This window comes from Lolium rigidum, chromosome 5 (genome assembly GCF_022539505.1).
Source record: "Lolium rigidum isolate FL_2022 chromosome 5, APGP_CSIRO_Lrig_0.1, whole genome shotgun sequence".
Taxonomy (NCBI): Eukaryota; Viridiplantae; Streptophyta; class Magnoliopsida; order Poales; family Poaceae; genus Lolium; species Lolium rigidum.
In genome coordinates, this window is record NC_061512.1 from 113,777,487 (window position 1) to 113,789,050 (window position 11,564).

At 45.2% G+C, this 11,564-nt stretch overlaps 1 protein-coding gene across 1 annotated transcript in view; it reads right to left on the bottom strand.

Moving 5' to 3' along the window:
* The window catches only part of LOC124656279, a 5,923-nt gene extending 2,034 nt beyond the window's left edge, over window positions 1-3,889 (bottom strand). The window contains exon 1 of the mRNA XM_047195055.1: window positions 3,833-3,889. Within this exon, the coding sequence (XP_047051011.1) occupies window positions 3,833-3,889 (57 nt within the window). The remainder of the gene's footprint in view (window positions 1-3,832) is intronic.
* Window positions 3,890-11,564: the final 7,675 nt, after the last annotated feature.

Consider the following 11,564-nt stretch of genomic DNA (forward strand, 5'->3'; position numbering starts at 1 on the left):
CGAAGAACACGAAAAGCACAAGAAAAGTTCATATGGTCTCAATTTTAAAGAAAAATACAAAAATTTACCAAACCATTGGACCTTGGTTTCGAATTTCTATGCACGAAGAACAAGACCTAGGTCTGTAGAGGCATAATAACATTGTTATAATACTTCTTGTTTGATTTTGATTTGACTACATTATTGGGATTTGTGTATTTTTTATTCTCCTATTTTATTTTAAGTCTTGTGAATCAAACAATCATGTGGTTTTTTTTTTGTTTGTTTGTTTACGTTGCTCACCACATACACCATGTGGTTTTGGTTACTGTGGAAATTCAGGATACATGACATCTCAAATCATGCACATTTTATATTTATACATTTTTAGTTTCTCTGTTCCAAACGGAGTCATGACCTCTTGCTATGAATTGTCCAATTCTAATGGATTGTCTATAGATAATAAATCCATATGAATTGTAGAGGATTGGTTTCTTTGCAAAATGGTTTCTAATAGAAAGAAGTCCTTTGTTTGGAACCCGAAAAATTCCATTAAAGTTTATTTGATCCAGAGACTCATTGAAGATAAGCATGCCATCAGATTGGTGGTGGCGAGTTTCCCCGACGATTCTGGTCTTCTAGCTACGGAGGGACATTGTTCTCATTTTGTAAGCTCATTTGGACATCAACATCTCGTATTATCTTCTAAACCAAAAATGAACCTGATTCATTGGCACTAATATAAAAGTATTCACCGCAAAAGAAATACTACCTCCCGCCGCCGCGGTGGCTAAACGAAGCTTGGTCGTGTTCCCCCTCCCCCGCTACAGTAGAGAGGGGCGTTTTTCTGAAACTACCGGGAGATCCACCTCGCAAGTCGTCGGATCGCCGATCGCCTGCTCTCCAGCGGCCGCCGCGGCGGCGGGAGGGTGGGGGATCGTGTTCCTCGACCTGTATATAGCGTAGGGTGCTCTGGGTGGCCTGCCGGCGGAGCGGAGGAGGTGGTGGTGCGGTCGGCATGGCGTTTTGTGGTGGAGCTTTTCATCTCCGGCGGCGGCGCTCTTCGGGGCTTCGTGGTCGAGCTTCCACCTTCCCTGGGATCTGGGATCTACGGATCCGTCGAGCCCTTCTTCCCCTCACCGGCCATGGCGTGGCGGACTGGCCGGAGTTCGTGTAATAAGAAGAAGGTGGAGATGCGGAGCCTTGCGATGGCGATGGTGGATCGAGGTGTAGGTTCCCAGGAGCCGGCGACCGGCGACTTCCCGTCCGCGGAGGGGCCGTGCTTGATTCAAGCCATCAAGGAGCACGGCGGCGGCGGCGCGCCACCGGCGGCATCAAGGTCGTCATCATCAACATCAGGGTCCAGAGGGCTCGTTTGTAATTTTCCTCTGTTTCTGGACTTGTCTGTAAAACCGAGGCTTTAATATATCTCTCTTCTTCCCGCAAAAAAAAAAACAAAAACTACCTCAGTTCCGCAAAACAAGGCTACAAATTTTGATAAAAGTCAAACAGTGCTAAGTTTGACCATGTTATAAACTATGAACAACTACGATATTATACAACTATAGTATAAAAAATATTGCATATCATATCTAATAAAATTGATTTGACATTATAGAGGTTTCTAAGCACTTGGTAAAATTTAACTAGTTTGACTTTTGTGAAAAGTTTCACGCCTTAACTTTCCTACGCTAGAGTGGGAACTATTCTGGAATGTGCACTATTCTAGAATTGCAGTAAGTTGACATTGTTCGTGGTGCAGAAAATGAGAAGAAAAAAAGAAAAAAAAAATACGCCATGGGTCGTGTTTAGCTAGGTCATTGAACGGAAAAAACTTTGGATACCGTTGTCGCCTCGTCCTCCTTGTTTTTTTTTAAGCGATCCACCCCTCAGGGAGATCGATTTTCATTACCATGAGATAACGAAAACAACACAATAGGGGGGGGGGCGCCGCCTAATGCTAGCGTTTTGAAAGAATTATATGTATTACAGGCCAAATTAGCAAAAGCTAACAACAGAAAGTTCTAAGGAAGGGTAAAAGGACCCTCCAAAAGCAACATATCTTCTTTTCTTTCTTCTTCATCCTTCATCGTCAGGAAAGCTTGAGCAGCATCAGGGAAGAGAGGAAACTTTCATGCAGCATCATTCTCCATATCTTCTTCTTCTCCACCAGTAGGATCGGCGGACGCAGCATCAGTGATTGTCAAGGTTCCTCGACCAGATCTTCTTCCAGCAGTTGAGGACGAGGTAGTGGCCACAGTCGCCAGGCGCAGTAGATTTTCAGCTCCAGTCTTGATATTGTTTTCATCAGCATCATTGTGGAGACCTGCCCAGTAATTCATAAATACAACAGACAAGCTGATTAACTCACTGGGGGACTTGATCAATTTCATATCAAAACAAGATCTGTTACGAAGTTTCCAGATTGCCCAGCAAATCGCTGCAAGGCTAGCAATTTGAACATTCCTGCTGGCAGGAACAAAACGAGGAAACCATTCAAAGAACTGTGTGAAGTTCCCAGGCCTGACATTTGCACCAATAGCCACAGCAACTGTACTCCAAACATACTTTGCTGCAATACACTCAAAGAATAAATGGTGGATGGTTTCATCTTGATAACAGAATTGACAGGAGGCACTCCCATTCCAATTCCTTTTCAGCAGATTATCTTTCGTTGCAATCGTATTATGCCAAATTAACCACAGCCAGATTTTTATCTTCAGAGGAATCTTGCTTTTCCACATGTGTTTGAAAGATCTATCTGTCCCATGCCTGCACAGATGATTATACATGGATTTTACAGAAAAACTCCCATTTTTAGTCCATTTCCAAACAGGCCTGTCTTTATCTTGAGAGAGATTAATCTGTCTCACAATGTTTAGCAGGCCATGAATTTGAACAGCTAACTCTGGAGACAAATATCTTCTGAAAGAGAAATTCCACCCATGGGCAGCAGCATCACCAACTGTGATCTCTTGTTCATTGCAAATGTGAAAAATCTCAGGAAAAGATTCTCTCAAAGGTGTATTTCCACACCATGCATCCTGCCAAAAACTTGTCAGCCTTCCATTCTCCACATGCATTCTCCTGCCAGCTAAGTAGAAGTCTTTGATTTTCTGCATATCTGTCCACAGAGGGGAATCCCTTGGTCTTTTTTTGAATAGAATATACCAGCACCTCTGAGATATTTTCTATTCATGAAATCATTCCAAGGACTGGCTGAGGATTCTATTTTCCACCACCATTTACACATGAGGCTAATATTAAATTTAGTAAGATCTTTCAAACCCAAGCCACCTTTCTTTTTTGGTTTACAGATCCACCTCCATTTCACAAAGTGATACTTTCTCTTGCCAGCACTGCCAGCCCAGAAGAAGGATATGATAGGCTTATCCATCTCCTCTATATTTGTTTTGTGCAACAGTCTCATGGACATCTGATAGACACTTGTGCTGGATAAGGAAGCACCAATTTTTATCATTCTACCTCCAATGGACATGTTATTTCCTACCCAGGCACACATTTTCTTTTTTGTCTTATCTCCCAAGAAGCTCATCTCAGCAACAGTAGGTTTCCTGGCACAAATGGGAGTACCCAAGTACTTTATTGGCCAAGTACCACTTTTACAATTGAACAAATCTGAATAAGTCTGAATCTTATCATTATCATGAAGAATTAACATAATTTCACTTTTATCAAATTTTATTTTCAGTCCAGACATTGCTTCAAAGAGATACAGCAGCAGCTTGAGATTTCTGGCTTGTTCCAAATCATCTTGAATCAAAAGAATTGTGTCATCAGCATATTGGAGCATGGCAATCCCTCTGGGAATGATGTTGTCAGCCAGCCCTACAACAAGCTCATTCTGTTGGGCCACAGACACCATCTTGGCCAGACTGTTTGCTGCCATATTGAAAAGAAAAGGGGCAAAAGGATCACCTTGTCTGACCCCTTTGTGGCTGCCAAAATATGGCCCCACTTTATCATTGACTTTGACACTGAGTGTTCCTTCAACAACTGCCTTTTTTATCCAGATTAACCAATTATCACTGAAACCCTTCTGTCTGCAGCAGTCAAACAGAAACTCCCAATTCACTTTATCATATGCTTTTTCAAAATCAATTTTCAAAACAACCCCCTGCTGTTTTCTGAATTTTGCTTCCCTCAGCACTTCTTGGAGCAGTGCAACTCCATCAGTAATGAATCTGCCTTTTATGAAGGCAGTTTGGCAAGGATGTATCACTTTATCCATAATGGGAATTGCTCTAATCGTCAATACTTTTGTGAAAATCTTAAAAAGCACTTGCAGGAGACAAATTGGCCTGTATTTCTGAATTCTGTCTGCATCTGGCCCTTTTGGTATCAGGGTAATGATCCCATAATTGATTCTTTTCAAGTCAATAGTATGCCTGTGAAAATCATTGAAAGCAGCCATCATATCTGTTTTGATTATCTCCCAACAGACTTTATAAAATTCAGCAGGAATCCCATCTGGACCAGCTGCTTTATTATTTTCCATCTGATCAATGGCATTTTTTATTTCTTCTTCACTAAAGGTTTTATCCATTATCTCTCTTTCTTCAGAGTTTATTACTTCATCAGCATTCCAAATCTGCTCCTCCAACCTGATACCGGAATCAACAGCTGGCCCAAAGAGATTTTTATAAAAATCAGTGGCATGATTCAGCAAGTCATTTGTCCCATGAATAATATTTTCCCCATCAGACATAGAGAAGATAGTCCTTTTTCTCTTGCAACCATTGGAAATCCTATGAAAGAAAGAGGTATTACTATCTCCTTGTAGAAGCCATTTCTCTCTGGATTTCTGCTGCCAGTATTTCTCCTCTTTATCAATAATAGACATTAACTCTTGTTGTATCTGTGCTCTCCTTCTTATCTGAATGGCAGACAGGGATTGATCTTCTTCTAGCCTCTCTAGCTCTTCCACCTCTTTATTAATCTCTTTTCTCCTTTTAATATATCTCCCTTTCAAATTTGCCCCCCATCCTTTCAGATCTCTCTTTACATTTTTCAGTTTCTGCTGTAATTTCCCCCAAGCTGTCAGATGCTCTTACAGGGATCAACCAAGTTTTGGAAACTCTGTTAAGGAAATCATCCTCTTGCAGCCAAGCTTTCTCAAACTTAAAATCTCTGATCACTTTATCTTTCTGCTCCATAGTATCTAGGATCAAAGGGTTATGATCTGACATCTCCCTAACAAGCTTGTGAACAGTAGTGAGAGGAAATAACCATTCCCAAGAGTCATTCATCAAAAATCTGTCAAGTTTTTCCAGTGTTGGATCTTGCTGATTATTTGACCAAGTGTATTGACCACCTGAGAGATAAATCTCCCTCAGACCATGACAGTTAATGATGGCATTGAACATATCAGTCCACCTATTCCTCCTCATATTTTTATTTTTTTCTGCAGGGAATCTAATGATATTGAAGTCACCACCAATAAGTAAAGGCAACTCTTGATCACTACAGGCACTTCCCAATTCAATCAGAAAATCTTCTTTGTCCTCAATTTGAGCAGCTCCATACACAATAATCAGGTTCCACTTCATCTGTATCTTTTTATCAAACAAGGAAACTTTGATATGAAATCTACCCACATCTGTCTTGCATATATCAAATCTAGATGACCTAAAGCCACCTAAAATCCCACCACTCCTGCCAACAGAAGGGATCCATCTCCATTCAAACTCATTGTAGTGGTCAAACCTCCTGAAAAAGGTGGGAGAGTAATCTTTCTTTATGGTTTCCTGTAGCCCAATGAAATCAACCTCCTGAATTCTGAGAAAATCTGACAGAAAAACACTCATACCCTTCTTGCCAACTCCCCTGCAATTTAGAGTAGCTCCTATCATAGATACTTGTGATTTCTCTTTCTGGTTCTGGTTCCAGTCACAATGCCACACAAAGGGTGGTCATTGTGAACCTTCACCGAGGTAGCACTAGATTTTGTTAGTGCCCCTCCAGAGGCTACACCTGATTTTGCTGGTGTCCCTCTCCTCCTTTTTTTTCTCAGCTGATTTCCTCTGTTTTTTTGTTTTCCTGGAAACCACAGGAGTGAAATCTTCCATATCATCATCATCTTCCAACTTATCACTGAACCCTAGCAACAGAATCTTACTTGATTCACTATCAACAACAACTTCTTCTTCTTTTTCCTGCATTTCTTTGATAGAATGTCTAGCAACCTCTAGGTCTTTGAGGTAATGCACTTTTTCAAGGGGTAAAGAACATTCACTGACACCCATTTCAAGGGCTCTAGCAATAATATCATCATCATCTAAAATAGCAAAAGAATTAGATGTATTAAGAGAGGTACCTGATAAGTCCTTTTTCTCAGCAACAGCTTGAGCCTTGTCAGCAACTCTGGTTGTTGTGCCCCCTTGTCAGCAACAGCTTGAGCCTCGTCCTCCTCGTACGCGTAACAAGTATCCTTCCGCGCAGTCCGACAACGATTTTGCCCCAACCAACTAGAGCACCGCCCTTCTCCGTGGGCTCAAGGTTGGCCTCCGCGCTGCCGCCATCGAGGCACTCCAAGCCGTCGTGACCGTCGGTGTTGGCCTGTTCACCGCCGAAGACGCCGCTACAGAGGACTGCAGGCTAGTGCCACTGCGAGCGAGTGCCCCGCGATGACATCGATGCAGATGGGCAGCTGAACTCTAACGGGATTGCCAGCCAAGGCATGCTCCATTTGGCATCGGCCTCCATGCGGGAGATGGAGGCCAACCCAGCCCCACCTTCCGTGTGCCCCAGGTCGTGGCACTGGGCCATCCACGACAACCTTCATTTTTCATTTTTCTGCATACGAATAGTGGTGGTGATACCATAGGTCGACAACGGTGCTACCATATAGCACTGGTGGAAAAAGGGCCATTGGTCGCGGTTCGCAACTGCCATTAGTCGCGGTTGCGCAACCGCGGCCAACTAAGCGCGACTAAAGCTCCCCCCTTTAGTCGTGGTTGCTTACGAACCGCGACCAAAGGCCCGTCCACGTGGCCGCCAGGCGACCGTCGGGGCGGAGGACCTTTAGTCGCGGTTCTCCTGGCCAACCGCGACTAAAGGCCGCCGCAGGTTTAGGGTTTTAGCCCCCCTCCCCGCTAAACCTGTTTTCTTTTTAATTTGTATTGTTTTATTTCTTTTGTGTTTTATTTTAATTTTGAAGGAGTTTCACATATTCTACGGTACTACATACATGCATATGAATGTACAATTTCAAACAAATTTGAAATTAGAACCAAAGAGAATTCAAGAGGAATATACAATATATATTCAATATCGGATGACCAGCATATACAATTTTGAACAAGTTTCCATACACAATTTAGTGCATATGAAGTTCTACGTCCTCTACATAGTGTTCTCCTTTAGGATCGACGACTTCCCTCACGAACCATCCAGCTAGTTCCTCTTGAAGTGGTCGGAAGCGAGCTTCTGGACTAAGCATCTTCCGGAGGTTATTCCTCTTGATATTGTTCTCACTCGGAACCCGCTCAGAGGTGTATCTCCGGATCATCTCACAAACATAGTATCCACATAGATTGGTCCCCGGTGGCTGAATATCCCCAGTCCCACTCACTGACCGCATAAAATGTAGCTCTTTTTTGAACTCACCGACCTTGGCATCTACGAACCGCCTCCAAACCCTACGAGGCAAAGAAAATTAAATGAACAAGAGAGTTATTAGTTACTTGATATTAGGAAATGAACGAAATAGGCCGATCGATATAGAGCGCAAATGAATGAAAATAATTACTTCTGCATCATTTTTCTCATGTCGTCCCAAAGCTTTGAATCCATATTCAGAGAGTCGTGGACGAGAACTGTGGAGTCGTGAAATTTAATTACTAGCGAGAATCCGGTGGAACTCACGGACACGATACATGCACAGTCATGCATAACACTCATCGATTAGCCACATACCATGCATGGAGTAAACAAAAGAGAATGTGCTCAAGACAGAAACACTCACCCAAAATGGTAAGGAAATAGAATATCACTTTAGAGTTCCTGCTTATCAAGAAACCACCACAGGTCTTCCTCCACGTCGGCAGGGTGATGTTTTAACACATATCCATTAACGATGTGTGGGTCAATGAACCCAACTTCATGGATGTTCCTTACTCCGCATTCCTTGATCTTCAGTCTGCATCATAGCGTACAGAACAATATAGTTAGGACATATATATAGTGCAGGCAATGAACGAGATGGGGTAGAAATAAATCACTTACAGAACGTAGCAACTGATGATAGATTTGTCGAGCTCGCGCAGATTGAGAAGCTGGAACAATTCACTCAGATGAATTGTTACATAGTAATGTTTGAAGTGATGCTCATGTCTAACTTCCGCATAAATATATTCTTTGGCGTTTTTATTTTTTATGTAACCCTTGTACCAATTCACCTTCAGCATCCTCCATGAAAGTATCACCGAAATGATCAAGATAGTTTTCATCGATGAAATCATCCCCTTCTTCATCTTCTTCCATTATAACCCCTCTTTCTCCATGCTTGGTCCAACAATTATAGCTTGGCATGAAACCGTGCCGAAGCAGGTGCAGGTGAACTTCTCTTGAGGAAGAGTAACCCTTCTGATTCTTACAGTCAACACATGGACAGATAACAAAACCCTTCTGCTTGTTCGCATTAGCCACTACGAGGAAATCTTTCAAACCCGTAGTGAACTCGCCGGAGAGTCGGTTACCGTACATACATTGCCGATTCATATGCATTATTATAATATAAAATATATAATTAACCATCATGCATTTGTTAAACTAATTAACTAGCTACAACAATAGAAATTAAACAATGAACTACACACATGCATATTTTATCAATGACACATATATATGAAAGATTCAAGTTGCTAACCGCGATCGAGGAGGAAAAAATAAATGAGGAAGCTCAAGTGTGGCTCCGACACTTTATATCATGTTTGTTTCATGCTCTTGGGGCATTTCATCAAACACTTTGTGTGCATAAGAGGAGCCAAAAGCAAACCTACACCCCCTTGTGAAGTTTGTGAAGAGAAGTGGCACCAAATGGCTAAGTGTTGTGGGCTGAACGGTATATATAGGGGTGAGGCTTTAGTCGCGGTTGGCCTGGCCAACCGCGACTAAAGCTCCTCCCATCCACCAGCTGGCCACCGAGCGCCCTGGGCCCATGCCTTTAGTCGCGGTTCGCCTCCCGAACCGCGACTAAAGACTCCATTAGTCGCGGTTCCTATACTTTCGCGACTAATGGGGCTGGACGGAAGCCTCTTTTTCTACCAGTGTAGGCTGACAATGGCGCTACATTGGTCGATGACGACGTTCTTATTGTTTGTGGTTGAGGCGTTGTAAACGGTTGGTACCAATGGTGCTAGGTGTTGCTACCCGTTTCTGGGATTTTCGCCACGGCCGGCAGCGATTTGCTACATACCTTTTATTTTTGCTCAATCGTTTAGTAGTTGTGCTACAATAGTACAAAATATTATTACGATGTTTCTGCCAAGAGTCTTCAGCAAAGTTGGTTTTGTTACAGTAGCATAATTTTTTTCTCCTACAAGATCTTCGGCGGTCTGTTGAACAAGACCGTATTAGTCCGCATTTTTCGTTTAATTTGTGGCCTTTTTTTTTTGCTACGACGGTGGTTCTTTCACTTTTTTTGAAAGCAAAAGTAGAAGAGAAAGGTAGACGATCTGATCAGACGATCCAAATCGCACGATCAGACGGGTGACGAGCTCGAGAACGGGAATTTGATCCCAGGAGAATGCTCAGCATGCCCCGTGTTGAATTGTGAAGGTATGGGGCATTTGAGATTGCTCGGGGTAGTCCATTAACATTGCCCACACCACAGATCACAGATGATGATTGCGCTGTAGCCCACGACGCGACGCGATTGACCTTTTGTGTAGGAGCAGGATACGAAGCGAGCGAGTGATTGTAGAAGGAGATGCAATGCTCGATGTATTGATCGGATGCATACGGCGGTACATATATAGGCCACGTCCTCGACTATACAAGGAAGGAGGCGGGCCCAATAGTAAATACAAGGATATATATCGCTATACAATAACTACAGAGGATACACATCCAGATATAAAAGATATGTATCTCAACACCCCCCGCAGTCGAAGCGTCGCCTGGTCGAACGCATAGACTGGACCGGAACTCCTCAAAAGATGCTGTAGGGAGACCCTTGGTCATGATATCCGCAAATTGTTGGGAGGTGGGCACATGAAGTACTCGAATGTGTCCAAGCGCCACCTGTTCCCGAACAAAGTGGATGTCCAGCTCAATATGCTTGGTGCGGCGATGGTGAACCGGGTTGGCGGAGAGGTAGACGGCGGAGACATTGCCGCAGTAGACCACGGTGGCTTTGGCGACGGGACATGAGAGCTCAACGAGGAGTTGCCGCAGCCAGGAGACCTCAGCAACCGCGTTAGCAACAGCCCGGTACTCCGCTTCGGCGCTGGAGCGAGATACCGTGGGCTGTCGCTTAGACGACCAGGAGATGAGCGAAGGGCCGAAGTAGATGCAGTAGCCAGACGTGGAGCGACGCGTGTCGGGGCAGCCAGCCCAATCGGCGTCCGAGTAGGCGACGATGTCCGTGGCGGTGGAGGCGTGGAGAGAGAGACCGAAGTCCATGGTACCACGAATGTAGCGGAGGATCCGCTTGACCGCAGCCCAATGAGGATCCCGCGGAGCGTGCATGTGAAGGCACACTCGCTGAACAGCATACTGCAGCTCGGGGCGAGTCAGGGTGAGGTACTGCAGGGCACCGACGATGGAGCGGTAAGATGACGCATCCGTGGCCAAGGAACCGTCTGTGGCGGAGAGCTTGGACTTCGTGTCGATAGGCGTGGCCGCGGGTTTGCAATTAAGCATACCGGCGCGGTCCAGGAGCTCATGGGCGTACTTGCGCTGATGGAGGAAGAAGCCGTCGGTGCGGCGTACGACCTCGATGCCGAGGAAGTAGTGCAGAGGCCCCAAGTCCTTGAGGGCAAACTCAGCGCGAAGACGGGCGGTGAGCTGGCGCAGTAGGTCCGTGGAGCTGGCCGTTAAGATGATGTCGTCGACGTAGAGCAGCAGGTACGCGGTGGTGGCGCCGTTGTTGTACACGAACAACGATGCATCAGAGCGGGTGGAGCGGAAGCCGAGTTGGTGAAGAAACGCTGCGATGCGCTGGTACCGGGCGCGTGGGGCCTGCTTGAGCCCGTATAACGAGCGCGAGAGCAGGCACACATGGTCGGGGTGGGCGCTGTCGACGAACCCAGTGGGCTGCTGGCAGAAGACCTGCTCCTCGAGATGGCCATGAAGAAAGGCGTTGGAGACGTCCATCTGATGCACGGGCCATGCGCGGGAGACCGCGAGCTGAAGAACGGTGCGAATCGTCCCGGGCTTGACAACCGGGGCGAAGGTGTCGGTGAAGTCGACACCGGCGCGCTGGCGAAAACCACGAACCACCCACCGCGCCTTGTGGCGGTCGAGGGTACCGTCCGAATGGAACTTGTGCTTGAAGACCCACTTCCCGGTGATGACGTTGGCGTGAGGGGGGCGGGGAACAAGCGTCCATGTCTGGTTCC